This window comes from Lepidothrix coronata, unplaced genomic scaffold (genome assembly GCF_001604755.1).
Source record: "Lepidothrix coronata isolate B3197 unplaced genomic scaffold, Lepidothrix_coronata-1.0 Scaffold34, whole genome shotgun sequence".
NCBI classification, from domain to species: domain Eukaryota; kingdom Metazoa; phylum Chordata; class Aves; order Passeriformes; family Pipridae; genus Lepidothrix; species Lepidothrix coronata.
In genome coordinates, this window is record NW_016690214.1 from 6,163,527 (window position 1) to 6,184,622 (window position 21,096).

Sequence of the window (21,096 nt, forward strand, 5' to 3'; positions counted from 1 at the left end):
AAACCCCTCTGACATTCATCCTTTTGGACCTCAGAGCTTTCAGCCTATACTTTAAGAATGCTTTTGTTGTAATTCTCAAGTAGTCACATCTGGATTTGTCAAATAATTAGAAAATCCTTCAGCTTTGGGCTGTATGGCGGAAGCTACTGAAATAACCACAGCAAGGAAAAACAGCTACTCAGATGCTCCCAGCACAATCAGCAGAAAATGAAGTGTTAAGCCCATTGTGTCCCTGGTCACAGGTACATCCTCAGAGAATAATGGAGCAGACATTTGTCTGTTGGTTCATCAAAAGTACTGCTACAGCACCAGCTAATTTAGCATCGATCTTATTATCATCAAAGCCAGGCACTTCAGGTGCACAAGGGAGTCACAAACCCCTTTAAAGATGAGCCTGACATGACCCCTGCCCTTTTTCTGGGAGAAATGTCCAGTCCTTCTCATACTTTTTGCTGCCAAAGTCTGTTGTAAAGAGCCTCCTCTAGGCCTGAACTGAAACACCAACATTCCCCAGTAACCACCTTTGGAGGGCACATCAGAATCACAGAATCATTAAGGTTGGAAAACACTTCCAAGATCATCAAGTCCAACCTTTTAGAAACAAACAGCTGTAGCTGCTCAAATGCTTGGTCCCACCCCTCCATAGAGTTCAGCTGGGATCAAATGTGTCTGAGATGGTCAGGATCAATCCCACTGTCCCTCTCACCTTTGCAGGATTTGCCAGAAGCATGACCTGGGTGATGGCAGCAGGTGGCTGGATAGGATTGAATGGAGACAGCTCAGTGCCAGAGGGTGGCTGTAGCTTCACTTTCATGGACTGCAAGGGAAAAAGAAAGCAGAACCTCAGGGATTGTCTCCTACCTTGGGGACAATGAAAGATGCATGCACAGGCTGGGGGGACAACAGCATCCAAATGGAGGAGGATCAATCTACAAGTGAGGATGAGGGAATAGAGCCAGCCCAGCTTGTGCAACATGACAGGAATAGGCAGCCCAGAGGAGAAACACTGGTCAGTGAACACCACTAGGACTTCCCTATCCGAGTGCTCCTGTCAGAGGTTTTGATGTGAACACCTTCATGACACAGACAGATTGAAGCTGAGACTGGGCCATGTTCAAAACACAAACACATTCAAAATTATGTAGGTGCAGTAAGACTAGAGTGGAATGTCTTGTCAGATTTAGGATGTCTGTCAGAAATTCTGGTTCTGAAGACCTCAAGGGTAGCTCTACCCATGCAATGGACACAGCTGGGTTGATCTTGGATAGCAAGAAAAATGGAACACCTGCAGTTCTTGTCTTATCCTGTTCAGTGTTTTCTGCCTCTGACAGGAACCTTTGTGTTTTGGAAACGGGCAGGGCACAGCCTATGGAAAGGCAGGACCAGGCTGTCCCAGGTCCCCAAGTCCATGCCCAGGCCTTCCCAAATGCAGTCTCAAACCCCAGGGTGTGCCCCCCGTGTCCCCACCTTGGGCACAGCTGCCTGCAGCACGATGTTCTTCACGGGGAGCGGCGCCGTGTTCAGCATCGACACCACCACGACCAGCACGTCCGACCGGCCCGGGGGGCACTCCCTGGCAAAGTGCAGGAGGATCCGGAACCCATTCTTGTCGTAGGCTGTCACTGGGAGGGCACTGCCTGAGAGAGGGGAGAGGATCCGGGTTTGTGGAGCAGCAATGATCTGAGGCAGCGTCAGGTGATTGGGGTGCTCAGCTGGGGCTGCTCATCCCCTCTCTCAACTTCTACTTTGCCTTTAAAAATCGTTCAGAGCAAGGTGAAAAGCCTGAGATACTTACTGGGTTTAATGGATTCCAAGGGAACGTGGACATTGGCCAAAGAAATTTCAGGTGCCTTCATGGGACTGCCTTGCTGCTGGAATGACGCTGGCTGGAAGAGAGGACTTCCTGATCCAGCAGTGCAGCTGCTTGGAAAGGGAGCTGGAGGGGCTCCAGGGGCAGAGGCTGGCAGCCCTGTGGGTGCTGCTAACGGGGCAGAGGTGACAGTAACCCCTGGGAACACTGAAGGTGTCGCCATGCCTTGGGTGGCAGTCCTGCAAGAGAGACAAAAAACACACGGGGAATGGAGCTGGAAGTGAAGCAGGTATTTCACCAACACCCAGAGATAACAGCAGATCATGAGGACAAAGCAGCAGCCTGGAGCCAGACTGGAATCTGTGACTCCATAGGGTCTCATGTGAGGAGAGCTACAAGGACAGTGGTGGTGGTTGCGTTGGGGTCACTTCTGTAAGTCAGGAAGGAAAAGCAGAGTCCCACCTTGGCAAGGGTTGGCAAGGCTGAGATAGTCAAAGACTCTGTACCTTTACAGCCTGTTCCACTTCCCAGCACACCTTTGGATCAGGCAACAGTGCAAGCTGTGTGCTCTGCCTGCCTTTCCCTCCTGGAGGTGGGACCTTCATACTCATTTGTAAACTGAAACCTCTGACAAGAAAAATCCCAATCCTACATTTCTGCCAAACTAGAGAGTTGAAAGTCACCCTCAGAACCTGGTGCTGCAGCGAACTGGGCTTTCTAAATGCAGAGCCAAAGCAAAGACCAGGACTTTTGGTTACCCTTTGGCTTCATCAAGGAGTTGTCCCAGTGCATCCATCTTATGTGACATATTGCTGCCCACAGACGAGCTGAAGTATCCGGGAGCAGCTGGAATAGTCTTGGGAGGCCCGGCAGGGGCAGCCGGTCCAGCAGAGAACACAAATGGTGCTGAGTTTGGTGCTGGGATGCTGGGAGCAGTCTGGGAAGCTGGGAAAGCAGAAGGCAGCGTGGCTGATGTCCCACACGTGGTCTGTGGTGTGTGATGGAGAAGAGGGTTCCCTGCAGGGTTGCAAGCAACAGTCACGGCCTTCGGATTGAAGAAATCCAGGTCCAGCTGGTCATTCTGAAAGAGAGGACAAGTAGATGCTCTAAATGGCTGCTCCCCCTGATGCAGAGATGGCACAGTTCTGTTACAGAGGGAAAGAGGTTTACCATAAACACAGGTGCTGGGTGGCAAACAGCAAAGTCTGTGGCCTATGTCAGGGCTACATCTGATCTGTAATTTAAGCAAAGGAAGGGCCAACATCATGGGGATGGCTGGGAAACTGAGAAAGCCAGGTTCAGGGGCATCTACTCCGTTTAAACACAGCTATCCCAGATTTTAGGGCTAAGCCAGACTGCCCCTCAGCCTGTATGTATGATCACATGCTTCTCCAAGGTGATAGTGTGTCCTGAGACCTCCCACAATGACCACCCCTCCCTTCCCCTGAGACCCTCCTTTGTACCTCAAACATGCTCCACTGGTTGTTTTCAGAGGTGTCCTTCCCTGCTGCAGGGGCTGGGTCATTCAGGCCTGGAAGGGAAAATAACAAGGAGGTGACTGGAGGAGAAAATGAGTTCCCTTGGCTGCTGTTTCAGTACCATCAAACTACTTGATTCAGCTCTGATGAAACACTGAGATGGGCTGCAAGTCTATGATGAGAAACAGAGACTGACAGCACCAGCAGCCGACAGTCACCTCCTGCACACAGCCCTTCTAATGCTTCAGCATTACTATCCTTCAGCCCTTCTAACCCTTCCTGACTTGCACTGTCTCCTGCTGTTCACATCTGGGCTCCACAGGCAGGCATCCTGCAGGCTCTTATGCACAGCCCCTCTGAGGCACCTTCTCTTTAGCACAGCCCCAACATCAGGGCTGAATCTGTCACAAACTGCAGCCTGCACATCCAGCATGTCCGAGCACCTCCAGAGACCAGACTGCAATTGCACTCAGTAGTTATTTCCTTGCAGCCAACTCTGGGAAGAGTTTTTGATACCGACTCACAGACCAGGTCTAATATTCAGGATGCAAAGGAGTGTTCCCTCGACTCCAGAGGCATCTCACACTCCTTTCAAACCTGACACAGCACAGCCAGCCTGCACAGAAGCAGCCTTTGTCAGGATGTTTGAGCAGCCCTTTTCCAGGCCTCTCAGTGTCTTACCCAAGCACAGGAGCTCCTCATCCAGCAAGGAGAGGGAGTTGGCTGTGCTGCCCTGCTGAGCGGGCGCCGCTTCCACTTGGCTGGAGGAGCTGCTCCGCAGCGGCGCGAAGGTCTGGGGAGGAGGTGGGAGGATGGGGATTTCGGCTGGGGCTGGGGCTGTGCTGGGGGCTGGAGTCAGGGTGGTGGATGGCATTGGAGGTGGCGGGGTGCTGGTGACGTCCAGTCCAGCAAGGTCGATGAGGGTGTTGAGATTATTTGTGGAGTTACTCCCTGCAGCGGACAGGAGAAGAGCACTACTAGGAAAGAAGGCAAAAGGCTCAGAGCAAACCCCGTGCACAGAAGAAATTAGCAGAGACCTGGTTTAGATATCACAGATCCTCATTTGATCATGGCTTATGGCTCTTTGTAACAGAGAACAGGTATTTGCTGTCCTCAGACCACGTAAATCAACCCAGACACCTCAAGAATTCCTGTATGAAAACCTCTTGCAACCACTGCTCCTTCCCCAGTGCTTCTTGTAGCACAACTCATCATCTTTTCAAAATCTTTTGAGCTCAGATGAGGCTTTGGGAGATCCTACAGCTCTACAATAAACAAAGGCTACCAGAGGGCTAGAGAGCTGAGGAAAATTCATACTGTTTTCATTTCATACTTAGGCCAGTCTTGTCCCAGTAAGATGCTGCCAGGCAGCATCACACATTGCTCTACTGCTCTCCAGGCAGGAATGTTACAGTTACTCCCAAATGGTAATTCTGTCACACACACGTCCAGAGCTTTCAATGGGGAAGCTGAAGTGTAAAGTGGGCAACTGGCCCAAATTCACAAATGGAATTGCTGGCCAGGAACAGCTGACCCAGCTCCCACTCTCCAACTCTTGTGTTTTTGATAAAATTGTCTTCTTACATGTCACTGTTAAGAAACAGGACAAATGTGGGGAGTGTGTGAGAACTTCCAGTCACACAAACTGCTCAGATGCAGATTTGCTACTGATGTCACCATAGCTTTCAATAATATGGACTGAGAATGGAAAATGCAAAGCTGCAGCACTGTTGCTCAAGTTCAGAACTGTTCACCCACAGCCTAGGAACCTTCTTGGCCCCTCTGATTCACAAACTGTTGGCCACAAAGAACCATCAAAACCCTCTTCACCACAATTAACAGGAAACACTGTTCAAAAGATTTAGAATTGCAGGATTCAAAAGTCACACAGCTGGCTTCCCAAGAACTCACCTTCCACTACAGACATCCCAGGCAGATCCACTTCACCATTGATCACTTGCCCCTCTATTATTTTTTTATAGGAATTTATCACACGGGATAAATTGTCACTGGCCTGCAGAATATCCCCTAAATGCAAGAGAGACAAAAATGATCTCCAAGGCTTTAATCACTTTGTTCCTAGTAATGCTAAGAGTGCTCAGTTATCAACTAAATAATCCAAGAAAAACCATAAATATTTGGCTATGAGCTCCATTATCCTGTCTGTGCCACACTTCTCTAAGCAATACCCTGACCTTTCTAACTCCAAGCAAATTGCAGTAACAAGGAAAAAATGAGTTCAAGGCTGTTCTCCACAGCAAATCCCCTTCCCTCCCAAAGCAGTTGTCCCCCATCCCTGTCCCCAGCCTCCCGAACCACCAACTCTACTGCCCAGTCCTTGCCTGAACTGAGATGATAAAGAGGCAAGGATTGTCCTTTGTCTGCTTGCTCAAAGCAACAGCCACCCACAGTGTTGAGGTGTCTTTACAGCCGGTCCCTTGCACAGACACAGGTCACAAAAGCAACTAAAAAAGGATAAGTGTAGCTCAGTTTACCCAAACTGCTGTCATTGTCCTCTGTCTCACTGGCCAGCTTGAACAGCGTCCGCCTTTTGGTTTCACACCTTTCGTAGAGCTCCTGGAGGACAGATTAGGACAAAGGGTTTCATCAGCCAGGAGCCACTGCCAGCAGCACCAGTCAGCACAGAAGGACTCCCAGCCATGCACTGGAAGCCCAGAACAGAGCCCAGTCTTGCTGTGCTGACTGTGCCAGTGTGGCAGGACAGGCAGGAGCCCGTTCCCTGCCCCGTTCAGAGCTGAGCCCAGGGGTCTAAACACAACCTGCATTTCCAATGCCATCTCTCAGTCCTCCCTCACACCAGCACTTAAGAACAGCTCTAGTCCCAAAGAGATGTTCATTCCTTTTATTACAGGAGTTCCTAAAAGCCCAAGGAAGAGCAGAATTGTGCTTCAACAATTAGGCTTCAGTTGTGCTGCAACTACTACTCAGAGTCTGCAACCACACAGCAGAACGGTGTCAAGAACAAAATGTTTCACAGCAACAAACCAGTTTCTTAAGCTTCTTACCATTGTTTCAGGAGCTTGTTGTTAAAAATGAATAGTTTTTAACTTTTAAAATTAGTTAATTGGCAACCCTTCAAGGCTCTGGGCCTACCCAGTGGCTGTTCTGATTTTTACCTTCCTCATGTTCTCCCAACCCTACAAAAATGAGCTAAAACTCTTCCTCTGAAGGGGAGGAACCATTTTCTTCTCTATTCAGTCTTTAGTTTCTCCATTTCCAGTGCTGTACAGGACAGCTATGACCTGCAATCTGTGTGCCCTAATAAGATCAAAGATTACAAACTGCAGCTTCCTGATTTTGCCAAGCTGCACCTTTGGAGAACAGCTGCACCTCACTTCAAGCATGTGCAAGGCTGAGTTCCTCCCCACTGAGTCCTTTGGTAAAAGGTGCTAAAAACATGGGTGTTTTCTTGCCTGCTGATTCCAGCAACCGCTTTTGTTTCTCACCATTGTTCTCCATTTTACTGCACTGTTTGTAAATCTGTGCAAAACTCAAGTCTGCAAGAAGAAAGGACTGACTCCAGGATTTCTGGGAAGAAGGAGCAGCTCAGACCCACCTTCATGAGCTCCCTGTCAGCCTCTGATGAGTCCTCTTTGCTGTAATGAACCAACATCTCATTCAGCAGCTTCACGTTGTTGTTCACCTCCTCCAGAGTGTGCATGCGCTTCGTCACCTTCTGAATCCGAGCCTCGTCCTTCAGGGTGTAAAGCACAGACAGAAAAGGTGAGCTTCCCTGCAAAGGTCCAGGTATCACAACCACAGGTATTATCTGTGAACATGTCAAGTAATGTCTATTTACCCTATATTTCCAAAAAGTCTCATTAAAAAGACTTGAATGTATAATTATTCCACTGAAAAAATAGAAAAGTTCCCAGAAGTTCTTTTGGGTAGTCCCTTTTCAGATTTTTTTTTTTGTTCATTTGTTTTGGTTTTTGGGGTTTTTTTTTGTTCACTTGATGCTATTTAACAAAATAGATGTGTTTGAAGTAACACATTTACTAGGAACAAGCAGCACTCCCTGGAGGAAGATGTCCACCCATCTCTGATTTAGGATTCCAATTAAAGATGAAGGAGAGTCTGCCCTGGGGACACGAGAAGCTTGAATGGAAACATTTCGATAACCTATACATCCTCTCCAGTCTAGAAGCTACCCTTTTTTTTTTGCCAGAATCCCAGTGAGTCATTTCCTGGACTCCAGAGTTTGGAATGACTGCCCTGGGTGGATGCATCACAGCTCTACAAACAGGAAGGTGTCTCCACGAAGCGTGTTTGTGAGAAGACCCAGTGCAATGACTCAGCCCTCAGTACCCAGGGGTGGTACCTCGATGCTCCCCCCAAACCCTGACATGAAATACCACTTTGAGTGATTAGAATGTACTTAATTACAACAAGGGGCATTCAATTCTTGCCCTGTCCTCCATGAGAGACACCAATTATGGACACTTCTATGACACAAACATCCCCCAGGTGATAGAGCACAAATCCCAAGCACTCCACCATTCTGAAGTCAAATTGCTTAAAACCTGGAAGGTAGATGGCTGACCTGGACCAATCCTACAGGAATTTCTTACCTCTTTTACCATGGATTTTATAAGCTTGTTGGCCTCTTGTAAATCATCTGGGTTTTTGCTTTTCAGCAGTTTGGCTAGAAGCTGTAAGACAAGAAGAAGATACTGAGGAAACAAATAAAGACCCTTTGGCAAAGGGAAAGGAATCTAAGTGACCAATTCAGGAGAAAAGGGATACAGACCATTATTACAAAGCTTACACAGCTTCACAGATACAAGGACTTCAGCAGGAATCATTTATGGTTTATTATCTTATATGAGTTGCTGCATTCCTGCTTCTACACAGGACTGTGAAATCTCAGAGACTTCTGGCACTAGACAGTTATTCCTCCCAGGCATCATTTTTGGTCCTGTGTGTGAAACATTCTCTGCCTTGTAGGGCTACAGCAGGATGGCACCTGCACCAGGAATAACCCCATAATGGTAACACAGACAATGCCTTTATGGGAACTTTGGGTTAAGCAGGTGGGAAAAGCAGTGAATTTTGCAAAAGTACACACCACCCCCCCAAATAACAACCACATTATTATCCTTTGCTTCCTTATTCTAAATATGCACTGATTAATCGCTTTTCATTAGGGATTACGATGCAAATCTTCACTGTACCTTGGATTTCTCCTCATCATCAAACACAGGGTTTTTGGGACGAGGTGGTGGAGAAGGAATCAGGGTTCTGTCTGCAGGAATCACAGGATCAAACATGACAATCCCTGGAAGCAGAAAGGGAATCCCTGTGGGTTGGCACAGTCACACCAGGCAGCGCTCCCAGGTATTCCCAGGCTGCTGCCAGAGCCAACACACACCTTGTCCACTGGCACTGCCCCGCTGTCCCAGTGAACAATACAGATACAAATCCCTGAGCATGGCAGCTGATTTTTACCTTGATGTTCCCCCAGCCCCTCAATACGAGCTAAAACTCTTCCTCTGAAGGGGAGGAACCATTTTCTGCCCCATTCAGCCTCTAATTTATCCATCCCCAGTGCTACAAGGGACAGTTATGACCTGCAGTCTGTGTGTCCTAATAGGACAGGATGGTTTCCAGACAAGAATGGTTTCCTGTGTTGAAGCTTCTGAGCTTTTTTCACTGTGCCTGCACAAGAAATGTGCAACCAAAGGTACAGCTGCAAAGCCATCTTGTTAGAACACAGAAGGTGACTTGGAGGTTCTTATTTCACTTTAAATTAGATTTGTTCAAATCATTTAATAACTAGTTCCACCAAAAAAACCACCAAAACCAAACAACTTAAAAAAGGCCCTTCAAAACAAAACTAAAGTATTTGCAAGGTATTTAACTAATTAAGTTAAAAAACCCAACCCAACCCAGCCCAAGGCACTTAAACATAATGAAAAGCTTTTCAGACAATTTCTCCCTTTTTCCATCTCCCCTCAGAGCTTGCCTTGACCCCATTTAATTAGAAGCTGTATATTTTGTGACACTCCTGCTTAAAGCACAGCACCAGAAAATGCATGAACGAGCAGCTGACTTCCTACCTTGTCTCTTCAGCATGTAATAGGCATCCTTGATTTTGGATTCCTCTGGCAATGCCACTGTCCAGCTATACAGCAATTCAATTACTTTGGACTTCACCTTCTCTGAGACTCGGTCTCCCAGGTACTAAGAGTGGAAAAAAGAAGTAAATTCTCCATGTTCTTCGTTTCTTTTTAAAAATAAAGCTCAAAGCCAAAAGCTCAATTATATACATTAAAAGGTGTATGATCCAAGTTCCAAGATAATCTAAGATACACCTTATTAAGAGGAAAAAATGCTCCTCTAAGAGATTTGAAATAACAGTGAAGAGAAGCTCTGTTATTATCTTCAGCAAAAAGAAAAAGCAGATGTTCTGTTTGCTTCAGGATTTTGCTAGTTAAAAATTACAGCAAATTACCACCCCCTCCCCTGTCTTATGGGAGAGAGTCTAGGAATACTTTGCTGCATCAGTCATGCCCTGGGGATGATGTTCACCATGTTAAACTGATCATGAATGCCCAGGGACTTAGCCAGGCACTCTTTACACAGCAAGTCAGCAGCAGACTGAGGACTAGAACTCTATGGTGTGTTACCAAGTCTCTTGTTTTAACCTCTGCATCACATCTCTCCTCCACTATCACTGGAGTTTTGTTTTTTAAAACAACACAGCCTGAGTTTTAGAAGCCCTTGAGTCACATGAAGGATTAGAACAGCACAGAGGCTGTATACTGATGGCTAATAAGTACATCTTAATGAGAAAAATACTAAGCAGAGCATAAAAAAACCCCAGACAACAAAAATTTAGCTAACAAATGCTCTTGAGTATAGGCTAATAAATGCAATGAGCCAGACAGAACACTGCAAACATTTTGGATGTTGCCTGTAGCTTATGGATGTCAAACAAAAAGTAACTACAGCCACAGACTAAGGGACTAACCTTTGGAGACACAACTTTTATTAACTCGTTTAAAAAGCGGAACTTCCCAACTTCATTATGAAATCTTCTCCCACAGTTCTTCATACAAGCTTCCAGCACCTGCATTCAAGGAACAAAAACAGGGGCTGAAACCAACACCGAAACCCTACAGTAACAGTGTGTGTTCTGCTTCTAGGGAAGGTGAAGGGCCCATGTCAGTGGGACACATATTCCTGCTCCATACAGGCATCAGTGTCCCATCTTCAGGGGTGACACATCAGGACCTGGTGTCCCACCCTCACCAAGTGTCTCTGGGTCTGTTTTATCACCATTAGGTCTCACAACAATGAACACAAATCTTGCTGAAGATAACAAACAAAAGCAGCTCAAACTAACCCAGAGTTATCTCTGGCTGCTCTGTGGCTGATGAGCAGGCTGGACACTTCAGGGATGGAACTGTGCTCCCTCCCACTATCCACTCCCTCCCAGGGATGGGAATCAGGGCACTCAGCCCCCAGCTGACCCCATGGACACTCCCTGTGCTCCCCTAAGATGATGTAATAGGATACATGACTGGATTTAAGAGGAGGGGTAAGGACTACCTACTGTCAAGGCTTGGACTGCCTCCCATTCCTGTGGAGACTGGATTTTATGGGCCAGGAGTCTCACAGCAATCTGTGGCCTGGAACAGAGCAGAGCCCTGTTACACACCAAGCAGGCAAACACAATGGAGGATTTTCAGACTTTCACAAGTTCTGCTGCTTAAATGAAATGTCTTCCACACAATTAAAAGGAAATGCCATTAAGTGCTTTTTATCTTTCCACCACAAAGGCTGACAAGAAATTCTCAGGGCATCTTTGTAAGCCTGGGTGTCTTCCCATGAAAGGGAATGAGGGCTGGTAGTCTGAGCCAGCAATTCCAGACTCCTCCTTGGGAGGGGCCAAACAACTCCCAGTACAGTTCCCAGCCCAGGAAATCACTTCATTTCTCTTGTATTTTTCTCCTTTTTCCAGAATAAAACACTTCTTCCTTAGCTCTCAGGAATGCTGTGAGCCAGGAGGTTTCCTCAGTTAAGCCCAGTGAAGATTTTAAAGATGTGAAGCCCCACCAGCACTGTCAGTGACAACCCCATTTTACAGGCTGGAAAACAGGGTAGTTTTGGCCAGAGGAGAACCCTGGAGCTGCAGAAGCTGAAATTAGAGGCAAATTCAGAATTCCCAGTCTCCCAGTGCTCAGTCTGACTGAGCCACGCTGCCTTTCACAGAACAGAAACACTTCACAGCATCTTGTCTCTGTTGTAGCCAGATCTCCCTTGTGATATCAGTATATATAAAGAAAATGGGAATATTTGATGATGAAATGACACATTTTAAACTGTGAATGTTAATTTATGAAGTCTAGAGCAGTTTGGGACACCCACCCTTCAAGTTCTTTGTTGATCTGGTCACAGAATCCAATGATGTATTCCCAGTCTTCTTGCCTGTTAGATGGGTTGGTGGCTTTATCTTTGGCAAGGGAAAGAGAACATATCAACAATCAACAACAGAAACAGTATAAAAGATCACACATTTCCTAGAGAAAACCATTTGACATGCTTTGCCAGCTACAAAAAAGGAGACAGAAGTTCACACATAGTACTTCTGTTCAGGGAAAGGGTGTGTCCAAGCTGAGACATCCAAATATCCAGCAAGAATCACTGCTTTCCAAAGGAAACAGGTGCCAAATCTCAAGTACTTAGAAACAGGCTATTGCCATACTCTAAATGAGAGCACAGGACAAAATATTTCAGCTCACAGTTTCCTCTGCCTGAAATGCTGTCTCCTTCTATTTGGCTGTAACATTAAACTCCTTAAAGGTTAAACCCTCACATTTTCTACACAGGAAATTATTTTTGTATTCCCTGGGAGCTTTGCAGAAGCAAGAGCTGGAACATCAGATGTCTAATATAACTCATTTAGCGTTAACGCTTGTTTTTGGAGTGCCAGCTGATTTGATAGATGCCTCAGCATTTCTCCTGGGAATTATGAACTGAAATTTATTATTATAAATTGAGTTCTTCTTGCAAGTAATAAACACCACAGCTTGTACCTGATCAGGAACTCAAATCCTACATGCTGAGGCCAAGAGATCGATGTTCTTCTGCCGGGGCTATTTCAGGCTCCTGAAGGATCCTCCCTTGGGTACTGGTACCTTGCTGACTGTACTGATTGCACAGTAGTGAGGCTATCAGCATCTTTTTTGTTAGGAATGCATCTTCTCCATGTATTCTACTTAACTCTGATGCAGCACTGATTTTACAGTAGAAAAGATTCCTGCTTTAACCTAATTTTCCAGTCGAGCTGACTGGACATGACGATTTTTCTTTCTTGTAAGGGAAGAAACAACGGGCTGTAGCTCTAGCTGTATATTTAAAAGCTGGCATCTAAGAAGCTTTCCTCAAAATTTCAATACAAAGGAAAGAGATTTAGGAAATAAAATATTGCTTAGTCAGACAGCATAGAGCAGGAGGTGAAGGACAGGAAAAAACCCAGCACATGTCCCTGTACCTTCATCTCAGAGGGAAGAATAACAAACCAAACACATGCTGCATTGTTAAGTGTCATTTTTTAGCCATCCTTAAAACACACCCTTTTATCTTTCCAGAGGCAGCTAAAACCAGTTGTCAGATATCCAGACCTCAATCCTACTGTGCCTGTCCTACAAGGTTTGCTCGAATTTCCTCCTCACTGAATGATGCTTGTAAGGCAAGGAAATTTTTCCATGGGTTGTATCTGTAAAATATTCCACAGGGGTGAATCTCTGTGCCCACTGCTGACTTCCATGGGATCCTCGATGAGCAGAAGGCAGCAGCCAGGGAGGATTAACTGCAGGATCACATCCTGTGGAACTCGCTGAGCTACCAGGCTAGTTTTGAACTCAAGATTCGAGGGAGGCTCAGTTTAAAACACAATTGTTCCAAACACGTGGCACCTAAACCTTATTACCACATTCCCAACTGCTGAACACCCTGAAAGTGTCATGAAACCATGGACTTACAACAATCTAAAGGCTCTTCATGCAAGTGAAACGACACCGGGGTGCTTTGGTGCTCCAAAGCACCTCTGGTGCTCAGCAGGCCCAGATGAAAAACACTCAGTTCTTGGCTGGAGTTAAGGAAGTTTATTTAAAAAGTAGAGGAAGGGCACAAACACCTAAGGACACACAACCAAACAGACTCTGTTGGTTGCACATCCTGACATTAGGAAAAATATAACCCCCAAAAAAAAGTACAAACAGGAAAATGTAACTGATATTTCTGTCTTCCAAGTGTGGCTTTTAAAGCTGTTCTGAACATCGCCATAGATTTCTCACAATGACACTGGATTATCTCATACTCCCATCAGATTGGGTCCAGACTCAGATCTAAGTTTTTGCACCAAAAGCTCTCATGTGTGGACAGTGAAGCCTCAGAAGGAGGAGTGACTGCTGAAGGGAAGTGCTGTTCCACACGAAGAAAATCCCTGCTTCCAACATCCATAAAATCTCCACGTGAAGTCCTGATTCATAAAAGTTAATGAGCTTGGTGAGAAGTCCTGCCCTGGCTCTGGAGATGGATGTGCTTGCATGACACAACACAACAGGGTATGTGGATTCCCAGCCTCAGCACAGCCACACAAACACATCCCAGTGGAGCAGAATCACCTCCCTTCACCTTTTCAGAACAGTCCTACAGGAAACTATGTCATGTGCACCAAGGCATAACTTAAAATCCTCTCTTTTTATGCAGGATGCTTAAAATGTGGACAAAGAGCTTCTCTGTACTGCTTTATAAATCTGATTCCAGTTTCACCCTTATGTGAAAGGATTCACTCCAGGATGGAGAGTTGGGTGCTCTGGAATATCAAGTCTTTGGCTTCTCTATTGAAACTGCCAACCAAGGCCCACTTGGTACCAGTTATTTGCTTTCAGAGACACTTGTCCATCAGGTCCCACCCTGAAAATCCCATTTCACATTGGCAACCAAGTGAATCTGGATTAGCAATCTGGGGACAGAAGTCTGGGCACCACCCCACTCCTGCCACCACATCTGTCCCAGCTTTCAGACCTTGCTGTGCCCAGGACTGAAAAGCTGCCTCACACCTGCCCTGAGCACCAGAGCCACTCAGCCCTCAGGGGCTCTGCCAAACCCCAAAACACTCACGAGGCAACATTCAGATGGATAATTAGATATGAAATAAAGTTGCTTGTTTTCTCTAGAGACGCTGGAACGCAGAGAACCACAGACCATTGGCTGACTGGTAATGAACGCTCACGTTTTCCTGGGTTCAGTTCTCTCCTGAAATGAGACAAAAGCCACCCCAACAAAGGGTTTCCCCAGGTCAGGCTCAGCATATGAACTGAGAATGCCCAGCCCAGGCATGTTGAATCTGACAGTCAGATTCTGTTTGCATCCCGGGCAGAAAAGAATGCTGACCCGTGACAAACCAAGGAAAAAATAAACTAAGACAGTCATTATATTTTATCCATCTGTATCTATTCCATAGCTGGACATTGCCTGAGCCTGACAGGAGTAGGATACAATAAGCTTCCTTCTGGATGCAGCAGAACAGGCAGTGCTGGAGTCAAAGGCTCCAGCTGTGTTTGCACAACCGACATTATTTTCTAACCTTCTCCTGTTTCAGCTCAGTGCAGGAGCAGAGCCTGCCAGCCAGGAGGGGACAGCAAGGATCACCTTCTCTCATCCCAGCTGCCTGGAATGAGGCAGGACACGCAGATGCCAGATCATGGCTGGCTGAGGCGCAGCTCTTGCTGCAGCGGGAGGACACGAGGATGATGTTACTTCATGGCTCTGTGACTCCACCTGATGCCAGAGACAGGGCAGCAGGAGGCTGCACAGCACCAGAGGAAAAAAATCACTGGCAACAAGAAATTTCCCATCTTCCTGTGGCTGGGAAGTTGGCTGTGCTGCTGAGCCATTCCCTTCAGGAAGGGCACAGCAGGGCACACCCTCAAGGTTAGCATAGCCACAGCTTTGTGATGATGAGAAAAAAACCCCAGGGAGGCCCTGGTGAAAGCCCTGAGCTGCACCAGCTCTGCCTGCCTGGCCTCAGATTTCTCCAGCAATTCCCTGACAGGGAAGGCTCCGTGCTCCCTGCGATGGGAGGAGCGGCACAACCACACCAGCACAATCACTACAGCAGTGACCTGGCATAAAAGCATCCTCCTAAATGAGAGAGCAGCACTCAAGCCTTGAAAAACGTGTGCCCTTCTGCAATCAGGCTCTGCCATGTTTCTCACAGTGAGTAAGGCCTTTGGAACTCTTCCCTTTAGCCCATGTTCTGAATATCCGACTCTTCGGCCAAGTACTTAATCACCTCTGTCTTAACTTCCTCAATTAAAAAAAAAAAATACCCACAAAACAAGCAGCCAGGCAGCTTTCCAGGCTACACAACCTAAAATATCCTTCCTACTAGAGATATTTTCACATACAAACTGAACTCAGTGAGTCAGCTCTCCTCAGAGAGATCGCAGGGAAGGGATGTGGGTGTTTCTTCTTGTGCCTCACTGGCTACAATAAAAGATATTGACAAACTGTGGGAGTTCAGAGGAGGAGCAAAAACGGTGAAGGGACAGAAAGGATTGAGCTAAAATGAGAAGGAAGAGCTGAAAACATCTTTTAGTCAGTAACTCATATAACAGATGATGATAGAATGTACATGTTTGAGTTTTATGTAAAAATACCAAGGAAGAAGGAGAATTATCTAATCTTGCTTATGGAAGGATAACTCCAAGGGTAACAGGTTTTACACTCTGAAGTATTTAGGGTAGTGACCATCTTCTGCTGTTTGCCCAGCACCCAACTACTTGGAGCTTCACTCACTGCCATAATCAAACAAATAACTATTAAAAAAAGAAGAAAATCTAGGCAACAAGCTATGATGTGCAGGATGGCCACCCAGGGACAGCAGCAGGAGCTCCTGTGCATGGAATATATGAAAAACAATTACGGTTATGACTGATTCATTCAAGAATCACATCCTGCTCCAGCGGCGCTGGGCTGGGATCCCACATTCTGCACAGCCAGAACCCAAAGGCCACGGGCAGCACAGGCAGACACAGAGATAAGAGACACTCAGCAGGAGTCGGGGATCAACAGGCCACGGGGGTTTGTCCCCTGTCTCTCTAACCTTTAGGACTGTGTGACAAAACATACCTTATGTCGACAAAGGGGTTTGATACATTCCAGCCCGTATAGAATGGATGTCCACAGCTACCCTGAAACTGCAGCCAGGCGCAGAGCAGAATCTGTCTGCTTGAAAACCACGGTTGTGTAACACACGAAAGCAATTTGTTTGGGAAACCAGACAGCTCTGACCCTCACAGACAGCACTCGGGCTGTACACTGGACTGGCCAAAATCCAGGTAAAGGAAGGGACAGCAGGGACAGAGAGCAACCGCGAGCCTTTATGGTCAAAAAACAGCACCAGCTGAGCGAGGGGAGCTACAGACCTGCCCGCCCCTCACATTTCCCACCAAGGAGCCGATTACCGACTACCCCCCATCCTCACCGCGGGGACCGCCGGGCGGGGCGGCCCCGGCCCTGCCCCGGGTCCCATCCCCGGGGTGCTGAACCCTCCCCGTCCCCGGGGTGCTGTGCCAGCCCGTCCCCAGCGCGCTGACACCCCCCGGGGGTCCCGCCCGGCTGAGGGGGCGGCGGCGCCGGGCGGGCGGGCGCTGAGGGGGGGCGATGGGAAGGGCCGGCGCGGAGGGGATGGGGCGGGGTCTCCCAACGCCGTGAGGGCCGGCGGGCTCTCGGCAGGGTGCCCCGGTGCCGACAGCGCCCGGGTGGTGCCCTCAGCCCCACGGTACTCACTCAGCCACGACTCCAGGCTCTCCCCCTCCGCCTCCGCCATGTTGCCGGCGCGGCCCGAGGCCCCGCCCACCCCGCGCGAGACCCGTGCGAGGGGGCGGGGTCTGCGTCGGCCCCGCCCCCCGCGGCGGCGCGCGCAGGGAAGATGGCGGCGCCCAGCGTGGCGGGGCTGGGCCGGCGGCTGCGGGCCTGGGTGCCCCGGTGAGCGGCGTGAGGGGACCCGGCGGGGAACACGGGCGGCTCGGTGGGCTGGGCGGCATCCAGGGAACACGGGCAGCACAGGGGGAGGCCAGGGAGCGGCTCAGCGGGAGCACGCAGGAGGTGGGGGGGGGCTGCGCCGCACAGGGAGCGCACGGAGAGGCCGCCCGCCTGCTGGTTGCCGGGCTCACGGAATGACGGAGTTATAAAAACATCAAGGTTAGAAATGACCGTTGAGATTATTCAGTCCAACTGTCCATGTAATCACTAAACCACATCACCCAGCGCCAGATGCAGACGCTTCTGGAACACCTCCGAGGGCGGTGACTCCACCGCCGCCCTGGGCAACCTGATCCAATGCCTGACCACTCGAATAGTGAATAATTTTTGTAATATCTAACCTGAATCTCCCCAGTCTTAGCTTAAGGCTGTTTTCTCTGATCCTCTCACCGCAGGCACAGCAGGAGACCAACCCCCACCTCACCACAATCTTTCAGGTGGTTGTGGAGAGCAATGAAGTCCCCCCGAGCCTTCTTTTCTTGAGACTAAACCACCCCAGCTCCCTCACCTGTTCCTCGTAAGACGTGTTTTCTAGACCTTTCACGAGGATGATGTTACTTCCTGGGTTCACGGTGCTGGTTTGTGCCCTGGGCTCTGCTGCAGTGATGGAGAGGAAGGCAGAGATGCCTCTCACATCTGAGACGTGTTCACATCTGTCCACATCTGTCCACATCCCTGTCACGGCATGTGTGAGGTTACAGCCCCCCTTCTCTTGTCCCTTCAGGCTGATGCAGGTGAGATGGAGCCGCTACAACCCCAGTTACTTGGAGCCAGAAGTGAACAAGGAATTGTACCAGAAACCTTTGGAGGAGCTGACTGAGGAGGAAAGAGAACAAATGGAGCTCAAGGCTGTTCGACCCATCAAAGCTGCTCCTCCCACTCTGTCCAGCTCTGTGTTCAGCGACCCCATGATCAGGTCAGAGAAAGCAGCAGCTCCTCGTCTCTCACAGGATCCCACGGAGCCACAGTTCTTGGGAGCTGTGCTGCCCTCCTCAGCCTTCACTCCTGGTTGCACATTGCCTCCTGTTACAACACAGTCCCTTTTTTCCGGGTTAATCTTTTCCCATCAGCCAGTCCATTGTCCTACAGTGATTAGAGATAATTACAGATCTAGAAGCACCCAGACTTAACCACGGGAACAACACAAAGGGGTGGGGGGAGCTTATTTGTGTGGGTGATAAAATCAGAATTCAACTCAGATCCCATCTGACTTTGTGTTTTCAGTAAATTCACCAATATGATGATGAGGGATGGAAATAAAGTGCTGGCCAGAAGCCTCATGACTCAGGTGAGAACTCATGTTTCTTCTCTCTATTATGTTAAAACAAGACAAAATGGAAGGCTGGGACATCAAACCCACTGGAATTGGGAATTACCAGAACTCATGTCATCTCTGTGGTCCTGATGCCTTTCCCTCTGCAAACACACTACTCCCACCATGATAAACCATGATTTCTCTGATAAGATATACAAGCCCCAGCCTCATTAGCTCACAGACCAAGTGACACCTTAATGGAGAACCTTCTCTTTCCACTCTTCAGTATCCCTGTGACCTTCTGTACTGCATAAGAGTATTCTCTGAGTTTAAAAGCATAATTTTCTCAAAAGATCTCCTTTCCAGCTCTCTGTCATGCTTTGCCTTCTGCATAACTTGCCCACGAAGTCCCACGAATGTGTCACCTTCGTGACACAGCTTTGACCCCTGCAATGTCTGATAAAGAGACTGAAGAGATGGAATAGGGTGGAATAAAACTTGAGCTAAAAAAACTCCACTGGGCCTGTTGCTTATGGGGCTGGAAAACCATCTCAGGTGAAAATGGGGTGCCTATAAAAGTGATGTAACCTCATGGAGTGGGATGACCCATCTGCTCTGCATGTCTCCTTTCCTGCCTTTGTCCCAAGACTTTAGAGGCCATTAAGAGGAAGCAGCTGGAGAAGTACCACAAAGCTCCAGAAAATGAGAAGGAGGCAATTGAATGCAACCCCTACGTCATTTTCCACCAGGCTTTGAAGAACTGCCAGCCCATCATTGGGCTCAGCAACATCACCAAAGGAGGCAAAACCTACCAGGTGAGGAGAGAATTAGCTAGGGAGGGAGATGAATGGGCTTCCACCCCTTCAGCTAAAGATTTTCTCTCCTTGGAAAGAGCTACTTTGCAATCTGGATTAAAACAGCAGCTAGAAACTCTGCCCAAGATCAGGACTCCCACCTATGAGCGTGGTAATTCCCCTGTCAGGATCACTAAGGTTGGAAAAGACCTCTAAGATCCTAGAGTCCAGCATTAAGCAGCAGCAGTCTCTGGTTTTCTGACTAGGTTTGAGGAGAAGTGCACAGCAAGTATTTTCCAAGGAGACAGAGACCAGCAGCAAAAGAATTGGCAGTCCTGGGACTACCAGTCCCATCTTCTCAGCATCGTGTTGCTTGTGGAGAGGTCCCAAAGCCCTGGGGCAGGTCAGCGTGGCAGAAAAGGTCAGCTAGATCCAGTGTGATGTTTAAAACGTGAGCAGAACCAGTTTCTGAATACAGGCTGTGCAACCCTCAGAACCTGATGGCGAGATGAGATGTGGAGGCATTTGGAACTAGATGATGGAGGTTGGAATTACATGACCTTTAAGGTCACTTTTAACTCAAACTATTCTGTGATTTCTCTGTATTCAGTGCAGGGATGGGGTGACACCTCCCATCTTTGCCAGGACAAACCAGCCTGGATCCAGCTCCCATTTAGGCCAGAAGTCCACTCAAAGGCCAGTGCCAGTACCCATGGCTGGTCAAAATTTCCATTTTGGCAGCAGTGGCCAGTTCTGTGGACAGAGGAGGAGAATTGGCACGTATCAGCTGTCAGGAGCAGGTCTGGCTGCAGAGAGCAGCACAGTGCACTTCTGCAGGTGCCAGCTGGTCCTGTGTGGCTGCTGGAGAGGAGCAGGAGATAACTGCTGTGCTTTGAACCTTTCCCAGGTGCCCGTCCCGCTGAAGGACAATCGGAAGCGCTTCCTGGCCATGAAGTGGATGATCACCGAGTGCAGGGAGAACAAGCACCGCCGGACACTGATGCCTGAGAAGCTCTCCCAGGAGCTGCTCCTGGCCTTCAAAAACGAAGGGCCCGTCATCAAGAGGAAGCACGCCCTGCACAAGATGGCAGAGGCCAACAGGGCTTACGCCCACTTCCGCTGGCAGTAGGGACTCACAGGGACACGGTGCCACGGCCTGGAGAGCAGAGCCCCAGGGCTGCCTGCCTGGGAGAGGCTGGGGAGAGGAGGGAAGGGTGGACCATCCCTTCCAGACTGCTGCTGATCAAACCCAGGGAGAGCTCACACCATCCCCACGAGGTTCATTTCCTTTGTGCTGGTTTGGATGGGGGAAGGGGGAATCCGAGTTACCGACCCTGGCAGGGATGCTCTAGTTCTTTCATAATCACTTTCCTGTGAAGACAAGCCTTAGATGTTTTTCTCAGAGCAATGTCATCTTTCACTTACCTGTTTCCTGGGGACTTGGAAGTCTCTCTGCTCCTGAAATCAGCAACGTTTCTGGCTGCACAGCTAAGAGCAGAGCTGGATTTTTTCCATACCACAACCAGCCTTAGCAGGAATGGAACAACAGGTAATAAAAGGCCCTTTTTCATTTTTGGTTCTGATCATCAGCAACACTGTCTGCACAGATTTGATGGGAATGGTAACAAGAAAATAAAACCAGTTTTATGGGGAAGGTTTCTCAATTCCAAACCTTGG

The 21,096-nt window shown here is 48.3% G+C and overlaps 2 protein-coding genes across 4 annotated transcripts in view; one reads left to right on the forward strand and one right to left on the reverse strand.

Moving 5' to 3' along the window:
- The window catches only part of GGA3 (golgi associated, gamma adaptin ear containing, ARF binding protein 3), a 27,854-nt gene extending 10,640 nt beyond the window's left edge, over positions 1-17,214 (reverse strand). For 2 of the 3 annotated variants that reach the window (XM_017811889.1, XM_017811888.1), the window contains exons 1-16: positions 17,116-17,214; positions 11,683-11,767; positions 10,868-10,943; positions 10,283-10,381; positions 9,369-9,492; positions 8,484-8,587; positions 7,881-7,961; positions 6,866-7,003; positions 5,784-5,865; positions 5,200-5,316; positions 3,970-4,239; positions 3,274-3,341; positions 2,569-2,891; positions 1,796-2,049; positions 1,468-1,637; positions 707-817 (exon numbers count right to left, since the gene is read on the reverse strand). In XM_017811889.1, the coding sequence (XP_017667378.1) occupies positions 707-817; positions 1,468-1,637; positions 1,796-2,049; positions 2,569-2,891; positions 3,274-3,341; positions 3,970-4,239; positions 5,200-5,316; positions 5,784-5,865; positions 6,866-7,003; positions 7,881-7,961; positions 8,484-8,587; positions 9,369-9,492; positions 10,283-10,381; positions 10,868-10,943; positions 11,683-11,767; positions 17,116-17,155 (2,142 nt within the window). In that variant the 5' untranslated portion in view covers positions 17,156-17,214. Of the gene's footprint in view, positions 1-706; positions 818-1,467; positions 1,638-1,795; positions 2,050-2,568; positions 2,892-3,273; positions 3,342-3,969; positions 4,240-5,199; positions 5,317-5,783; positions 5,866-6,865; positions 7,004-7,880; positions 7,962-8,483; positions 8,588-9,368; positions 9,493-10,282; positions 10,382-10,863; positions 10,944-11,682; positions 11,768-17,115 lie in introns of those variants that run through there. The other variant, XM_017811890.1, reaches the window with a different exon arrangement.
- Positions 17,215-17,241: 27 nt separating this feature from the next.
- Positions 17,242-21,090, forward strand: MRPS7 (mitochondrial ribosomal protein S7). The gene is made up of 5 exons (XM_017811897.1): positions 17,242-17,313; positions 18,095-18,286; positions 18,595-18,658; positions 19,273-19,440; positions 20,327-21,090. Exons 1-5 carry the CDS (start codon positions 17,258-17,260, stop codon positions 20,546-20,548), a joined length of 702 nt encoding a protein of 233 aa, XP_017667386.1. The 5' UTR covers positions 17,242-17,257; the 3' UTR covers positions 20,549-21,090.
- The last annotated feature ends 6 nt before the right edge of the window (positions 21,091-21,096 follow it).

Bases quoted from the DNA above. Each gene is read 5' to 3' on its own strand.
- MRPS7 (XM_017811897.1), top strand. From the start codon at position 17,258: ATGGCGGCGCCCAGCGTGGCGGGGCTGGGCCGGCGGCTGCGGGCCTGG. The intron at 17,314-18,094 runs GTGAGCGGCGTG...TTGTCCCTTCAG, and splicing joins CTGCGGGCCTGGGTGCCCCG to GCTGATGCAGGTGAGATGGA. The intron at 18,287-18,594 runs GTCAGAGAAAGC...TTGTGTTTTCAG, and splicing joins TTCAGCGACCCCATGATCAG to TAAATTCACCAATATGATGA.